Source organism: Podarcis raffonei, chromosome 13 (genome assembly GCF_027172205.1).
Source record: "Podarcis raffonei isolate rPodRaf1 chromosome 13, rPodRaf1.pri, whole genome shotgun sequence".
NCBI lineage: Eukaryota > Metazoa > Chordata > Lepidosauria > Squamata > Lacertidae > Podarcis > Podarcis raffonei.
In genome coordinates, this window is record NC_070614.1 from 13,589,031 (window position 1) to 13,606,394 (window position 17,364).

At 48.0% G+C, this 17,364-nt stretch overlaps 1 protein-coding gene across 3 annotated transcripts in view; it reads right to left on the reverse strand.

The window, feature by feature from the left end:
* Positions 1 to 710: 710 nt before the first annotated feature.
* The window catches only part of PLEKHM1 (pleckstrin homology and RUN domain containing M1), a 41,443-nt gene continuing 24,789 nt past the window's right edge, over positions 711 to 17,364 (reverse strand). For all 3 annotated transcript variants that reach the window (XM_053361396.1, XM_053361395.1, XM_053361397.1), the window contains exons 6-12: positions 15,059 to 15,302; positions 12,775 to 13,695; positions 10,816 to 10,961; positions 9,326 to 9,519; positions 5,980 to 6,043; positions 4,950 to 5,107; positions 711 to 1,518 (exon numbers count right to left, since the gene is read on the reverse strand). In XM_053361396.1, coding sequence (XP_053217371.1) covers positions 1,401 to 1,518; positions 4,950 to 5,107; positions 5,980 to 6,043; positions 9,326 to 9,519; positions 10,816 to 10,961; positions 12,775 to 13,695; positions 15,059 to 15,302 — 1,845 coding nt within the window. In that variant the 3' untranslated portion in view covers positions 711 to 1,400. The remainder of the gene's footprint in view (positions 1,519 to 4,949; positions 5,108 to 5,979; positions 6,044 to 9,325; positions 9,520 to 10,815; positions 10,962 to 12,774; positions 13,696 to 15,058; positions 15,303 to 17,364) is intronic.

Below are 17,364 nucleotides of genomic sequence, written 5' to 3' on the forward strand. Positions count from 1 at the left end.
CAAACCTCTCGTCTCTTCCCTGTGCTGGGACCTCTGCTGAAGAATGTGCCTTGGAGCCTCATCAAAGGCTCAGGTCATTAAACACGTCGGGAGGCGATTCTGAAGGCTCGGCTAGGAGGAAGATGAGGCTTTATCAGCTTGGCCGAGCGCAGATTCCGACACTTAGGGCCTCCACTCTGGATTTGTGTAGGGTCTACTACTCCCTTAGCCTTTTCCTCTCCCGAAGATGTCCCACAAGACAGTGGGCATGGATTTTTGCTGCCAAAGCCTTGCTCACAAATGACTATAGCCGCAAGGCAGCAGAGATTTAGGACCAGTGTTTTCCTTCTCCTAGAGGGGTTACCTTCCCTGGTCGACGAGCCCCATCTGTCGCTCATTTCCCTCGACAACATGTGCAGTCACCGTCTTCTTGACCGCTGGATCCACGATTGGTCTCGTTTCCTCAATCCGCCAGAGCCTGTCTTCGCAGGCAGGGGATAGACAAGTCCTTAACCCATCAATGGTTTGAGACTGCCCTCACCTGCGTTAGCCACCCACTCAAAGCTGTTTCCCTGATGTGGTCACTGCTGCATGCTCATAGCTTCTAGGTGCCACGGGTGAGAGCTCCCAAGTGCATGGTAGGAACCAAAGGTGAACAAACAATGTCTCCCCTAACACCCAAACTTTGGAGGCAAAGGAAGCTGCAAAGAAACGAGAGGCCCCCGAGTTAGTTCCTTATTAAATTACTTTTTATTATCTGCATAGAAGATTAAAATGGAAAATAAAAATTCATCTCTGGAACCCATTGCCCTAGCATTAAAAAAGTAGGAGCAGAGAAGTGGTTTATTATTTGTAAGAAGGTCACTTTGCTTAGAGGGTTCTGGAATGTGTTTTCCCAGAGGATTCAGCAGCTGTTTGGCACGTGGCAATTCAGGGGTAGCCTGTAAAGTGCGGAAGGCACAAGAACTCTGCTACAAAGTGCATTAATTTAAAAACAAAACAGAACCCCCCCCTTTCTTATCACTGTTAGAATCAAAATGTCCGCTAACGTTTCGTCTCCCTAGGAGTCCAAGTCCGACAAGTCTTACGCGTATCAAATGCTTGCTGCGCCCAAAGCAGCCAGGTATTTTGTCTGAAGAGGCCGGAGAGAGACAGAAGGGAAAGGATTGTGGCTCCAAGTGGCAGCAGCAGATCAGCACAAGGAAGTCACTGACTTCTTCCCACCTTTCTCTGTCGGAAATGTGATCCACAGCTGATGTCGCCAGAGCCCAGGTGATCCCTGATGGGTTGGACCTTCAGGGGAAAGGAGTTGTGTGACTAGCCGGGGCCTTCCTTTGCTCCAAAGCCTGCCTCTGTCCTTTCCCAGCTGTCCTCTGGCCTGCCCCCTTAAGGGCTGTGGTCTGCCCCTCTTCAGGGAGAGGTCATTTGCAAAGGGAGGCCTGCAGCTTCTGCTGGTATTCCTCCCGGCGGACGCAGCGAGGACAGAAACTGGAATTTGCCTGGCAGCTGCTGTGGAAGACAGTCTTGCACACCTTGCACCTGTTGGGAAAAGGGGAGGTTAATTGCCAAAGCAATTCATGCAACCTGGAAGGGAGGGGAAAGAAGTACAGACAGCCTATTAAAGTGGGGGTGGGGTAGAGAACTCCCCTTGTCAAGGGCCGCATTCCCTCAAGCGGAATCTGTTGGGGGCCACATTCTGGTGGTGGGCAGAGCTGAAGTCAGTGGTGGGACCAGTCATTTTCCCACCCTCACCTTCTGACACCTAATTTTTCTTCTCTTCTCTCTTTCTTCCTCCACATCTAGCAAGCTGCCAAGGGAGGCACAGGTCAACAGAGCTCTGAACCGATCGCTTGCAAGTTTTTTTTTTACAAAATTATGCTTAAACATGTTAAATTAACTTAATCGGAAAGCTTGCAATTACCAGATAGGCTTAGGATTTAAATACGTAATGTGATGAATTAATATGTTTAAAGTTACGTTAAATTTTTAAGAGTTTAGGTTTTGGAAAACCGTTAAAATGATATACACTGAAATTCAACCAGGGGGATACGAGGAAGTCACTTAACAATGTTATGAAGATCGGTTTATTTACGGTGGAGATGTATGTTGTTTGTCTGTTTATTAGTTTGAAAAAAAATATTCTGGAAAATTATAATTTTTTTGGGAAAAAACCAAAAACAAAATTATACTTAGGACTGCCAACTACCACCCTCTCCATCCCCTGTCTCGCCACCCCTTTTCAAATCATCATGCTGGGCCTGTTTAAAAACCTGTCTGTGAATTGTGTGATCTGTTCAGTTCAGAACAAACTTCCACGCTTCAAGTCACTGCGTTTGGCTTTTGGAAGAACCATCCCCCCTGTTTGCAGCCAGCACGCAGCACAGCCCTCGGACTTATTTTTCTCTTTTCCTCTGCTCAAAAGCAGACTGGTAACTTTGTGCCCCTGTGGCTGAACGGCTACGCAAGAGGAAGTGACCCCAGGCTGCCACCTGTGCAGGACAGCGATTCAGGAAGGGCCTGCTCCTCCTCGGAGCTATTGTCAGGAAAGCTCCAGGCACATCCTGCCTCCCCGGGTAAATAGCCTGATTTGGGCGACAGGAAACTGCATCAGCTCAGCAAGCAGGCACTCTTCCTGCCTCAGCACAAAGCCAGCGAGCAGAGGGCGGTAATCTTCAGTGAACCAGGCCTGCCGACGGCTCTCTTGTCTGCGCTGCTCTGATGCTGCAGCCTTGTGAGTTTGAGCTGGGGTGCGGGTAAAAGGAAGTCGGGTATTCAAAACCTACTTTAAAGGAGGAACCGGTGCCTGAATTCCTGTTCAGCGTTCTGACCGTCCCCGCAGAACAGAGATGAGGAAGATGTTCTCTTCCAGAAGTTGTTGGTCCACTGGTGGTGAAGGCTGAAGAGAACTGCAGGCCCAGCATCATCCTAATGGCCTGTTGTTGTTTAGTCGTGTCCGACTCTTTGTGACCCCATGGACCAGAGCACACCAGACACTCCTGTCTTCCACTGCCTCCCGCTTTTTAGTCAAACTCATGCTAGTAGCTTCAAGAACACTGTCCAACCATCTCGTCCTCTGTCATCCCCTTCTCCTTGTGCCCTCCATCTTTCCCAACATCAGGGTCTTTTCCAGGGAGTCTTCTCTTCTCATGAGGTGGCCAAAGTACTGGAGCCTCAGCTTCACAATCTGTCCTTCCAGTGAGCACTCAGGGCTGATTTCCTTCAGAATGGATCAGTTTGATCTTCTTGCAGTCCATGGGACTCTCAAGAGTCTCCTCCAACGCCATAATTCAAAAGCATCAATTATTCGGTGATCAGCCTTCTTTATGGTCCAGCTCTCACTTCCATACATCACTACTGGGAAAACCATAGCTTTAACTATATGGACCTTTGTTGGCAAGGTGATGTCTCTGCTTTTTAAGATGCTGTCTAGGTTTGTCACTGCTTTTCTCCCAAGAAGCAGGCGTCTTATCCTGATGGCTAGAGGTTGCTAAAAAACGGTGGATCTCCTCGCTACTGAAGCATTATCCCCACCCCACCCCACTGATTTTCAAAAACCTTGCCCTCTTACAATACAGTGGATGCTCGGGTTGCGAACGTGATCCGTGCGGGATGCACGTTTGCAACCCGCAGTGGTGCATCTGCGCACACGCGGGTTGCGATTTGGCGCGTCTGCGCATGCATGACCGCCAAAACCCAGAAGTAACCCGTTCCGGTACTTCCAGGTTTTGGCAGTCCGTAACCTGAAAAATGCAACCTGAAGCATCTGTAACCTGACTATAATAGGACTGGAAGCGATGTCATGGAACAGCAGTGTGCCTGAAGACAATATACCTAAAGCATCCCCAATAAATGCCTTGCCAAACCTTATTCCTCAGCTGCACCTTGAGCTCCAGGGCATTGCAGGATGATTTTTTAATTTTATTTTATTTATTTATTTACTGAATTTATATACCGCCCTATACCCAGGGGTCTCAGGGCGGTTCACAGATATAAAACCACAAAATACATAATAATAATAATAGAAACCCAACCCAATAGCCCCCCCAAAACACAAGTTAATCGTGTGTTTATATCTTTTTGGTGTATTTTTAATTTTGCATTATGTATGCTTTTATAATTGTAAGTCGCTTTGGGGCATTGTTGTTGTAAGATATTAATAAATGTAAATAAATAAATAAATAAATAAATAAATAAATAAATAAAATAATAATAATAATAATAATAATATAATAAAGGTAAAGGGACCCCTGACCATTAGGTCTAGTCGTGACCGACTCTGGGGTTGCGGCGCTCATCTCGCTTTATTGGCTGAGGGGGCCGGCGTACAGCTTCCGGGTCATGTGGCCAGCATGACTAAGCCGCTTCTGGCGACCCAGAGCAGCACACGGAAACGCCGTTTCCCTTCCCGCCAGAGTGGTACCTATTTATCTACTTGCACTTTATGCTTTCGAACTGCTAGGTTGGCAGGAGCAGGGACCGAGCAACGGGAGCTCACCCTGTCGCGGGGATTTGAACCGCTGACCTTCTGATCAGCAAGTCCTAGCCTCTGTGGTATAACCCACAGCGCCACCCGCGTCCTAATAAATAATAATAATAATACAAATTTATAAAGAAATGCTTATTTGTCACCTCTCCCCCTCCATTGCAAACTAGGCAGTGTGGTGCAACAGGTAGAGTGTTGGACTATGGCCTGGGAGGCCAGGGTTTGAATCCTCATTCAGCCATGAAGGTCACTGGGTGACCTTGGGCCAGCTACCGTCTCTCAGCCTAACCAACCTCACAGGGTTGTTGTGAGGGTGAAGTGGGAAGGAGGAGAACCATCTACACCACCTTGAGCTCCTTGGAAGATAAAGGTGGTACAGACACGTGACAAATACATGAATAAAAATGAACACAACTGCGAAAAACGAATCGCTTCTTTGAAAACTTGACTCCAAAGCCAAGTTGGGGAAGAGAGGAAGAACGCTCACCTGGTCGTCGTGTCAAATTCAAAGGGGAAGATGATGTCATTCCTGTTGCAGATCTCGCAGATGAAGCCCCTCTGGGTGCACAGGTCGCAATTGTAGACGTGATGGGAGGCAAACTGAATTAGAGACTGGAGGAATGTCTCAAACACGCCGTCCGCTATCTAGGAACAGAGGAGGGCTATTAATAATAATAATAATAAAATTTTATTTATATCCCGCCCTCCCCAGCCGAAGCCGGGCTCAGAGCAGCTAACAGCAATAAAAGTAACACAGCATTCTAAAATTAATATTCTAAAATCTATTCAAAATCAAATGGCAACCACTGGGCCAGAGTTCTACGAGGATCACCAAAGGAGGGGGTCAGACTGTGCCTTGGCCAAAGGCCTGGTGGAACAGCTCTGTCTTGCAGGCTCTGCGGAAAGATATCAAGTCCCGCAGGGCCCTAGTCTCTTGTGACAGAGCGTTCCACCAAGCCGGGGCCAGTACTGAAAAGGCCCTGGCCCTAGTTGAAACCAATTTAACCACCTTGCGACTTGGGACCTCCAAGGTGTTGTCATTTGTGGACCTTAAGGTCCTCCACGGGGCTTACCAGGAGAGGCGGTCCCGTAGGTATTAGCAGGTTGGGAAGGGTGGTCGTAAAAGGGAAACCTTTATCTATGAGGCAGCTGTGAATACAGTGAGGCCAGGTGACCGACTCACACCTGAAGGTCTGACATAGGTAACAAAGCATCGGAAACATGCAGGACAAAAGGGAAATTTGGCACTTATGCGGAAAGCACCAATGAGGTTCCATGCGAGCCCTTAAGACCCCAAAGCTGTTTTCAAAGCTCTCTCAAGGCAAAGGAATAAAAGCTTGCTTCTGAGCATGCTCAGACCAGTTTTTCTGTTTTGGTTCAGCACGCTGCATTCTAACATGTGTAGGTTAAGGGGTGCCAGCCTTGGGCTGGGTCGTGGGGGAATTGTGGATAGAGTGGGGTATGTTTTCCCGAGGCAAACCCTCGTTTCAGAAGCTTCCTCTTTCCAGATCTCCTACCTGCCTCAGGTCAGCCACGCTGTATTTGTGGGGACATTCCAGGAGGTAGTGCCGGTGATTGAGCCTTCGGAAAGGATACAAAAGAGGAGGAACAGTTTATTAAGAGCTTTCCCCATCTGCTGCCAAGAGCTGTATAGAAGCCGTATAATCCCTAAACTTCTAATTGGCTTGCAAGGACAGGGCGATAGGGAAGGCCACACACTTTCTTGCATGTCTACGGTCAACCTCCTTTGGCTGTTTCCTCCAATCTCATTTCTCTGCATCTCCTGCTTCTACATTTGCCACAGATATAAAAAATGCTGTGAAAATGCTTTTTAAAAAAATGTTGTAAGGTATGTCTGGAATTTGCCATTAGCTCCTCAGTGCCATCTAGTGTCAGATTTGTATAATGCACTTAAAACGTTGTAAAAAAGAAAAGGAAAGGTAAAGGACCCCTGGACGGTTAAGTCCAGTCAAAGGAGACTCTGGGGTTGCGGTGCTCATCTCACTTTTGAGGCCGAGGAAGCCTGCATTTGTTCACAACAGCTTTCCGGGTCATGTGGCCAGCATGACTAAACCGCTTCTGGTGCAATAGAACACCATGACGGAAACCAGAGCGCATGGAAATGCTGTTTACCTTCCTGCCACAGTGGTACCTATTTATCTACTTGCACTGGTGTGCTTTCGAACTGCTAGGTTGGCTAGAGCTAGGACCCTGTCACAGGGATTAGAACCGCCAACCTTCTGATCAGCAAACCCAACAGGCTCAGTGGTTTAGACCACAGCGCCACCTGCGTCCCCTAGCTGAGTCCAAAGTTTCTAGGCTTCATAGGTTGAAGGACAGATTTTGTATAAGGTACAGCAATCCCCAAATGATATGCCAAGATGCACTCGGTAAAGGGACCCCTGACCATTAGGTCCAGTCGCGGACGACTCTGGGGTTGCGATGCTCATCTCGCTTTATTGGCCGAGGGAGCCGGCGTACAGCTTCCGGGTCATGTGGCCAGCATGACTAAGCCGCTTCTGGCGAACCAGAGCAGCGCACGGAAACGCCGTTTACCTTCCCGCCGGAGCGGTACCTATTTATCTACTTGCACTTTGACGTGCTTTTGAACTGCTAGGTTGGCAGGAGCAGGGACTGAGCAACGGGAGCTCACCCCGTCGCGGGGATTCGAACCGCCAACCTTCTGATTGGCAAGTCCTAGGCTCTGTGGTTTAACCCGCAGCGCCACCCGCGTCCCTGTGGGTGCACTAATGTGCTGTGAAAAGGGCTGAGACATTCCTTGGAAAACTAAACCGCTATGTAGGATGAATCCCACCATTCTGTCCCTGTTGGAGTAGGGCACCTCCACTGAACCTCCTACATGGAACCTCTTCTCTCTTTGCCAGTGCAGAGGCAGTGAAATCTCTTTTAGGGATTGCCTTGATGCAGCCTGTGCCTTAGCAGACAGACTTGGGGGAATCCCCATAGCACCACCATTGCCCAGAAAGAAGAGGTCCACGCTTACCCACCCTGGAAGAATGGCAGATGAAGGTGATGGACTATATGGAATTGGCAGAAATGACCGGCAGAATCCGAGACCAGGGAGAAGAGTCGGTGGAAGAAGATTGGAAGAAATTTAAAGACTATTTACAGAAATATTGCAAAATTAATGAATGTTAGAATGATGTTGGATTGAAAGTTATGTGGTTTTTAGCTACAATGCTATAAGGAGTATGAAAAAATGGACTATTAATAAGCAAAAATCTAATGTTACATTATTTTAAGATTAAAGATTAGGATAAGTAAAGAGGGGAAGGATTTGCTGACAAATTAAACTGGAATACAAAAAGGGAGGTTAGAGGAGGTCCGGAAATTAAGTAAATGAAAGAATGTAATGGAAAGATGGAACTGTTTTTTTATTTGTATTTTTCTTTTTCTTTTTTCATTTTGTAAAACCTTAATAAATATTTTATTAAAAAAAGAAAAAAAGAAAGAAGAGGTCCACGACTGGGGAAGGTGAGGCATCAGAAGGCACTGGCAAGGAAGAGGTCTGCCCTTGGTTTTGGAGCCAGTCAATAATATACATTTGTTCAGCGGATAGCTGAAGCATGCCTCTAATGCTAATCTGGACACAAAAACTGTGCAGGTATCAAAAGTTTGGGGAAGAACAGTATTGACGGTACAGAATGTAGCCTTTTTTTTCTCAGTGAGGATTTTCTTTTTAAAAAATAACAAAATAGAAATGATACACAGCTCTGCTTATTTCCTCAACAGCAGTATGTTTAGGTTGTTCAACAGACATTTAAGCACATTCCAATTACCATATTTTTCACTCCAGACCACAAGACGCACCTAGTTTTTGGAAGAGGAAAACAAGAAGAAAAATATTCTGAATCTCAGAAACCAGAACAGCAAGAGGGATTGCTGCGCAGTCCCTCTTGCTGTTCTGGCTTCTGGGATAGCTGTGCAGCCTGCATTCGCTCCATAAGACGCACACACATTTCCCCCTACTTTTTAGGAGGGAAGAAGTGAGTCTTACAGAGCAAAAAATACGGTAGTTTGTTTTCAAAAGCATTGTTTAATTTGATGACGGAACAGTGCCCTGAATAAGCAACTTGCAAGCAGCAAATATTTGCAAGCAGCCTCAAGTCCACTCCTAAGAATCTTGTTCAACTGAGGACCAACTCAGCAAAAGAGGCTCTGCCCAAAATCTCATTCTTTCTTTGAAATCGTCACCTGGCGGGTTTATGGAGGGAGCGTTCCTTTTTTGAAATGTACATAAAAAATGAAGCCAAGATCTTCAAGGATCTGCACGACATTTCCCATGCATGTTAGCTGCCTGCCCTTATCCAGTTAGGAACATGGACAACACAGAATGGGTCAAAGGCCAAAATCTGTTTATGTATGCTACGGCTGCTGCAAGAACCCTCCTGGCCCAAAGATGGAAAACACAAGACATACCAACCATCCAGGAGTGGCAGGTGAAGTTGACAGAATATGCAGAACTTGCCAAATTGTCAGGGAGGATCCGGGACCAGGAAGATCAAAGATACCAAAATAATTGGAGTAAATTTATTGAATATTTAAAGGAGAATTGTAAAGACACTAGCAGGATTGACATAATACCCTCAATGTATAATAGTACTATTGTGAGAATGATGTGCGCGATAGAAATGGGTTAAATATACCAATTGCAGGGAGGGAGGGGAGTCGCGACTCGGCAGAGTCAAAGGGAATGTATGGCATTAGTATGGTTTGTTGGAAAAGAATATGTAAGGAAAACAAAAAAAATTTACTTGGGAAAAAAGAGAGAATGGGTCAAAGGCTTGGGACCTGGAAGAAAGGGGGGGGAGAAGGTGGACCCCCTGTATAGTGAAGCCTTACCTCTTGCTGATCTCTTTCAGGGCTCCACTGCGGCAAAGGACCAGGTAGTCACCAAGGAGTTTCAGCTGCTCCCGACTCTTGTAGATGTGGCTCATGTGGTCCACATGGTCATAGAGGGTCTCATTCACTAGCTTCAAATTGATCAAGGGCTGGCTATGAATTTGGGACAGGAACTTCAGAGCCTGGCGGCAGACCTAAGAAATGAAAACACCTGTGAGTGTCCTATGCTGGCATCTAGAGAAGCCAGCCAGAGGGGCTGGTTACAATTTCAGGCTAGCACCCTGGATATTTCCCCATTATCAGTTCCGTTTATCTTCCTCTCAGCCTTGACAAGCCCAGATTTTTTGCAAGTAAAGGTAAAGGTAAAGGTAAAGGGACCCCTGACCATTAGGTCCAGTCGTGGCCAACTCTGGGGTTGCTTTATTGGCCGAGGGAGCCGGGGTACAGCTTCCGGGTCATGTGGCCAGCATGACTAAGCCGCTTCTGGCGAACCAGAGCAGCGCACGGAAACGCCGTTTACCTTCTCACCAGAGTGGTACCTATTTATCTACTTGCACTTTGACGTGCTTTCGAACTGCCAGGTTGGCAGGAGCAGGGACCGAGCAATGGGAGCTCACCCCGTCGCAGGGATTCAAACCGCCAACCTTCTGATTGGCAAGTCCTAGGCTCTGTGGTTTAACCCACAGCGCCACCCGCGTCCCTCAGAATCAGGACAAATAAGAAACTGTTACAAGAATTTTAAGGTCTCAAATACAGAATATTCATAAATGCACACATATCTAAATGTATGAACCATGTGTCTAAAATAGTACAGGAGAGCAATCCTGAAGCCATTTTGACTCTCCCAACATCCTCAAATATTCCTCTGCAGTAAGGGACGCAAATGGGGAAAGCCTTCCCATTGCATTTTTGCTTGCAAATCCTGTCCAAAGGGAGTCTTTGTGTATGAATAGGGTGAGCCTGTGACCTGGATTCAGGAACTAAAGTATTAACCATCACAAAAGAATGGCCAGGCTGCCCAGGTAATGCAATCAGTGACCATTAATAGGTATCCTGGCAGACAGGATTTCTGCTGTAGACCGCCTCCTTCTGTGCTGTAGGAGTGATATTTTAGGGGGGTGATCGTGGGCCACAGGGTGGGCAATTCCAAAAGTCTATATAAGGGCTTCCGCACCACTGTTCAGGGTTCTCCTCCCTCAAGTGCGTGGTGAGTGGGGACCCTGTTGCAACAGCTCCTTGAATAAAAATCAGGCTTACTAGTAGCTTTGCTTCTCAATATACTCTGCTTGTTCTGTTATTTTCTCCTACTGATAGGGAACCCACTTAAGGACTCTATACGGGCTCCGGAATACCCCATAAGGGAGTTTTTATTATAACAAAACGAACAATGCACGAGCCACATCGGGAGTCAATCGGACCATTGTACATCCTCACCGGGGATGTTGCTACCCCAAGCCCGTGCCCCCTATCCTCAAGTCGCCCAGACGTACCGGACGCCTGGTGAGATCCCAGTTGTGAATCAGCCGCGAAGGAATCACGGACTCTTCATCCCAGTGGCAGCTGTCGCAATAGTAGAGGCCTGTGAATGCGCAGAGCTTGGGCTTCACAAAGGAAAAGCCAATCTGCCTGGAGCAGCCTGAAAAGAAAAGCAGAAATGGTAAGGGCTGCCAGCCACAACAGCTACGTTATATCTCCCCTGTCAGTGCGTCAGGCACTGGACTGAAAGGGGCGAGTTGGAAGAAGAATGGTGGAGGTTGCCCCCCCCCTTCTCCTGAAGCTTCCAGAGGAGAGGGAGGCAGTACAGTGGACGCTCGGGTTGCAAATGTGATCCGTGCGGGATGCACGTTCCCAACCCACAGTGGTGCATCTGCACATGCGCGGGTTGCGATTTGGTGCTTCTGTGCATGCGCAAAGCGCAATTTAGCACTTCTGCATATGCACAGCCGCTGAAACCTGGAAGTAACCCGTTCCGTAACCCGAAAAAATGCAACCTGAAGTGTCTGTAACCCAAGGTATGACTGTATTGAATTACATCAGTGGTTTGAGGAAGGTCACAGCTCAGAGACAGGCGAACAGAAGAGTTGGGAGGTGTTGGGAGAAGGGAGGGGGGAGACAGAGCAGAACAGCTGACACGTTATCACTGGATATTATTTCTGAGCCCCCTTCTCCCAGAACTCGACATTCATTGAGGGAGCAAGAGCAAAGCACTCAGAGACAATTAGCCCTTGGCGGCCACCATAAGGGAAAGTGCTGTTGGAAGGAAGGGAGGCGGGAGGAGCTCAGTTGGAGCAACGCCATCAAGGGAGACAGATTGCATTCCTTGTCTCTTGGTGTGATGACTGAATAAACTCATTAGTAAGAACTCTTTGTTTTTCTCTGCTCCTGGCGGCACCGGGGGAGGGAGAGAATTCCCCGGAGCCTGAAATAGAGGCAGGATGTCTCAGGATACCAGTTGCTTAGAATCGCTAGAATCGGAGAGCGCCGTCGCACTCGGGTCCTGCTGGGCGCCTGGTTGGCCACTGTCGCAAAAGATTGCTGGATAAAATGAGCCTTCGGCTTGATCCAGCATGGCTCTTCTTATGTTAAGTGTTCCTAAGGATGCTACCCCTTCATGGATCACTGCCTTGCCATGGCGAAGGGGCTTGAATAACTCAGAGAAGCTATGAGCTATGCCGTGCAGGGCCACCCAAGATGGACAGGTCATAGTGGAGAGTTTTGACCAAATGTGATCCACCTGGAGCAGGAACCGGCAAGCCACTCCAGTATCCCTGCCAAGAAAGCTCCATGGACAAAGCCTGGTGTGCTCTGCTCCAGGGGGTCATGAAGAGTCGGACACGACTAAACGACTAAACAACAACAAGGATGCTACAAACTGGCCCTTGGCAATTTTGAGAGTCTTCTGTACAGTGGTACCTCGGGTTACATATGCTTCAGGTTACAGAATCCGCTAACCCAGAAATAGTACCTCAGGTTAAGAACTTTGCTTCAGGATGAGAACAGAAATTGTGCTCCGGCGGCGCGGCGGCAGCAGGAGGCCCCATTAGCTAAAGTGGTGCTTCAGGTTAAGAATAGTTTCAGGTTAAGAACGGACCTCCGGAACGAATTAAGTACCGTATTTTTCGCTCTATAAGATGCACCAGACCACAAGACGCACCTAGTTTTTGGCGGAGGAAAACAAGAAAAAAAATATTCTGAATCTCAGAAGCCAGAACAGCAAGAGGGATCACTGTGCAGTAAAAGCAGCAATCCCTCTTGCTGTTCTGGCTTCTGTGATAGCTGTGCAGCCTGCATTCACTCCATAAGACGCACACACATTTCCCCTTACTTTTTAGGAGGGAAAAAGTGAGTCTTATAGAGCAAAAAATATGGTACTTAACCCGAGGTACCACTGCATCTGTTTCCCCACCCTGAGCTCTGCTTTGCAGCCACCTTGCCGCTCCCCAACCTACCCGCACAGATGAAGCTCTGGCAGTCCAGGCCTTTCTCTGTGGGAATGGCAACCAGGTACTTGAGGAGGAAGCCATTCCCCTTGGTGGTGCTTTTCAAAACGGCCTGCGAGTTCCCGTCCAGGTTGCCCCCCAGGCTCAAGGCCTCCTCTGCCGTCTCCAGGTACGACATCAGCATCCGGCGGACCAAGTCCCTCCAGTCGGCTGCCTCCTCCGCGTTCTCGGCTCTCAGCTTCAGCACCGCTTTCGACGTGATGACTTTGAAGAAGGCCGGGCCCCCCAGGCTCACGTCGGGCAGGATGTCCTGTATGGTCTCGATCCCGTAGCTGTTGCTCAGGGTTTTCTCCCCGTTCCGGGCCCTGAAGCACTTCAGGGCTTCTAAGGACAAGGAGAAAACAAAAGGGGCCCACGTCTTTTCGGTTTCGAGGTACAAAACAGACTCCTTGACCGCATCCAGCTCAGGGTCCAAACCGCATGTCCAGTCCAGTCCGTTGCTGCCTGTCCCGTTGTATTGCAAGAGGGCCGAAAGCTCGCCGGGCGGACCAGCGGCAGAGTTCGCATCCGGGTCCTCCGCTGCTTCGGTGCCCTCCAGGGTCTCCCAGCCTTCGTCTGGCTGAGGCCTACATTTCTGAAGTGCCTCGTGCAGCCGGTCCAGCCAATCCTCCGCCTCGTCCCGAGAGGCGGCCCGGAGGCACAGCCGTTTGCCCGAGAAGGACAGGTCAAAGCGGCCGTCGCTGTGAGCTGCCCCCAGGAAATCGCACCGCAGCAGGGAACAGGTCTCCACGCACACCCGCTCCTCGCTGTCCACAAAGAGGCGCAGCTCCAGCGGCGAAAGTTCGCAGAAGAACTCCTTCCAGATGCCCATGCCTCCTCGCCGCTCCAGGGTCCCCAGCTTCAGAAGGCCACGGAAAGGGTTTGAAAGGCCTGGAGGTGGAGGATAAAAAATAAGTGATTCAGAAGTCATAAATAATGATGCTGCTGACCACCGTTTTGTCTTGTCTTTCGTCATAAGAATTCTAAGGTGACATAAAGGAAATTAACACTCATAAGCGCACAAGGTAAACACACATACGTTAAGTACATAAACCACATGTCTGAAATAGTACAGGGGAGCAATCCCGTGGCCATCTTGACTCTCTTAATGACTCCAAATATTTTCCTCTGCAATAGAAGGAAGTACCTAGACAGCATCTTAAAAAGCAGAGACATCACCTTGCCAACAAAGGTCCGTATAGTTCAAGCTATGGTTTTCCCAGTAGTGATGTATGGAAGTGAGAGCTGGACCATAAAGAAGGCTGATCGCTGAAGAATGGATGCTTTTGAATTATGGTGCTGGAGGAGACTCTTGAGAGTCCCATGGACTGCAAGAAGATCAAACCTATCCATTCTGAAGGAAATCAGCCCTGAGTGCTCACTGGAAGGACAGATCCTGAAGCTGAGGCTCCAATACTTTGGCCACCTCACGAGAAGAGAAGACTCCCTGGAAAAGACCCTGATGTTGGGAAAGATGGAGGGCACAAGGAGAAGGGGACGACAGAGGAGGAAATGGTTGGACAGTGTTCTCGAAGCTACCAGCATGAGTTTGAACAAACTGCGGGAGGCAGTGGAAGACAGGAGGGCCTGGCGTGCTCTGGTCCATGGGGTCACGAAGAGTAGGACATGACTAAACGACTAAACAACAACAAATCAGTCCTGCACTGCAGGGGGTTGGAATAGATGACCCTTGGGGTCCCTTCCAGCTTGACAATTCTATGATCTTGGAAATAGTTCTTTTCAGTTGCAAAATCCTTCAAACCCTGTAAACAGACTTATCACATGAATAAGGGAAGTCTTTGACAATGGATTTAAGAACTAAGGTATTTACCATTTTGAAAGAATGGCCCAGACTGGCCAGGATAAGGCAATCAGTGACCATTATCTGATATCTTGACAGACAAGCCACACTCTCAAATTTCTGTTGTAATGTAGACTGCCTCTTACTGGTATGATGCTTGTAGGTGGTCTTTGGCTAAGGGGGTCTGGCAAATTCTAAAGTCTTTAAAAGTTGTTACACACTTTTATTCTAGGTCCTCCCCTCCTTGCAAGTGAGGGAACTCTGTTGCAACAGGAAAAAAATAAAGATTTGCCTTGCTTTGACTGGTTCCTGCCTCCACACGTTCTTCTCCAACTTAGGGGACACTGAGTCCCTTGATGGGGAGTTGGGCTGCTAAAGCCAACCCCAAATTTATCTTCTATCGCTTTCTCCTCCCCACCCCATCATTCGCCCCATGGCAGAAAAACAAGTTACCCATTTGCCTCCGGTGAACGACGCTAAAGCCCTTTGATTCCGCCTCGGGGGACAGTTTGGGCTTCCTGGCCTTGGCTGAGGTCACGTGAAGCTTGTCTTGGTCCAGAGCGCCGCTTGGTATCAATGGCTGGCTATCGGCAGGGCGCTCTGGCGAGGGACTGAGTGAACGGGAGAGACTTTTTGCTGTTCCCTCAGGAGGAGGAGAGGGAAGGTAAATGTCATCCTCGGTGATCCAGTTTGTTTCCTGTCGGGGAACAAAAAGAGCTGAATTCAGCTGGACTATTCAACAGGGAAATTAACAAGTAGCAAATAACGTTTTTACCGTGCTAAGGGCTTTATAGAAGTGGCGCAGTTCCTGCCCAAGCCCTGCAGTAGGGCTGGAAGGCCTGTGCCCCTTGGCGTAATTTCAAGTAGCAGAGTGTGGGGAGTCCAAGGGAAAACCAGGATGAAAAACCAAAAGAAATGGAGAGATTGAAGGAGGAGAAATAAGTCTCCTATGAGCAATTAGTTCAGTCCCCCGACGAGACTGGTCCAGCTTCCTCCCAACATCCTGCTTGGACACGGAGGAAAGGGGAGGGAAGGGGTTTCCAAAAGAGAAAGAAAAGTGGGGTGTTTTCTCCCACTTTTGGCTTTGACCCCAACCATCACCTGCATGAGCCTCCCTCAATGGATTTAGAACAGGGTCAGTATTTGGAGTGGGTAGGTTTATCAGTGGCTAAGACTAAATGGAGCCCCCTTGATCCAAATCAATATACATCCCGATGACCATATGGCGGGAGACATTGTATAGAGGTGGTTGTTATCCTGAGGGTGGCCTGTTTTAAATTAAGGTGGTCGAAACCGTCAATTTTAAACCATCAAGAAAAGACACCAATGATAAAACTTGATCTAAATAAAGCTCACATACTTTTTGAGCAAGCATGCATTCTAAACGATTGCTGTAGTGATACGTATATATTGGTTTGTAACTAAATAGGAGACTTAAAGGTAAAGGTACCCCTGACCGTTAGGTCCAGCCGTGGACGACTCTGGGGTTGCGCGCTCATCTCATTCTATAGGCCGAGGGAGCCGCCGTTTGTCCGCAGACAGCTTCCGGGTCATGTGGCCAGCATGACTAAGCTGCTTCTTGCAAACCAGAGCAGCGCACAGAAACGCCGTTTACCTTCCCGCTGGTGCGATACCTATTTATCTACTTGCACTTGATGTGCTTTCGAACTGCTAGGTGGGCAAGAGCTGGGACCGAAAAGAATAGGACACTTAGGTAACCACAAATCAAAATGTCTGGCCATGCTGCTCACACAGCTTTTGGTATTGCAGAACCAAATATGTCTCCTTATGAAGGATATGAAGCAAAATAATTTACTTGAAGGTTTAGGCTTCTGTCTTATCCACCCTTATTCAGAAACAAGCACTACTGAACAAAGTGGAGTAAGATTTGGCTGTGGCATTAGTGTGTCCGAAAGCAAAATTACTGAGCGCAAAATTGTTTAATTGGTTTAAAGGTTACTAGTTTCTTCCAAACCGAACACAGTGCAGCGCTCAGGGAGTTGGGCTTAAGGGTCTATGCGGGCTGAGTTGATGATCCCAGAGAAATACAGGATGGCATGATTGAAGCAATGATTCTTCAACACCAACTTCGTTGGACTGGTCATGTGGTGCAGGTGCCTGATTATCGTCTTCCAAAGCAACTACTCTATTCCGAACTTAAAAGTGGAAAGCGTAATGCTGGTGGTCAACAAAAGAGGCTTAAAGACTCTCTCATGGCAAACCTAAAAAAATGTAGTATAAACTCCGACAACTGGGAATCACTGGCCTGCAAGGGCTCCAACTGGAGAACAGCCTTTACCAAAGGTGTCACGGGCTTTGAAGATGCTCAAACTCAGGAAGAAAGGGAGGAACGAGCTGAGAGGAAGGCAAACTTGGCAAACCCTCACTGTGATCAACTCCCACCCAGAAACCTATGTCCTCACTGCGGAATGACATGTATATCCAGAATTGGCCTCCACAGTCACTTACAGACTCACTGTTAAGACCATGTTCAGGAACAACCTTGATTATCATTATGGTTAATAATTTGTGTATCGCTAGAAAAATGACAAGCATCATTATCCCCTAGAGATCTGCAATACATTCAGGAATTTGAAATATTTGTTCAGCCCCACACGGGATTTCTGCCTTGTTTGTCCTGGCAGTAGCTTTGCAAGACAGATGATTAATACGCCTATTTTATAGATGAGGAACCAAGTCACGGGCTGAGATGTGATATAAACCCATGGCTCCCAGATCTCCATACAGTAGACACAGGA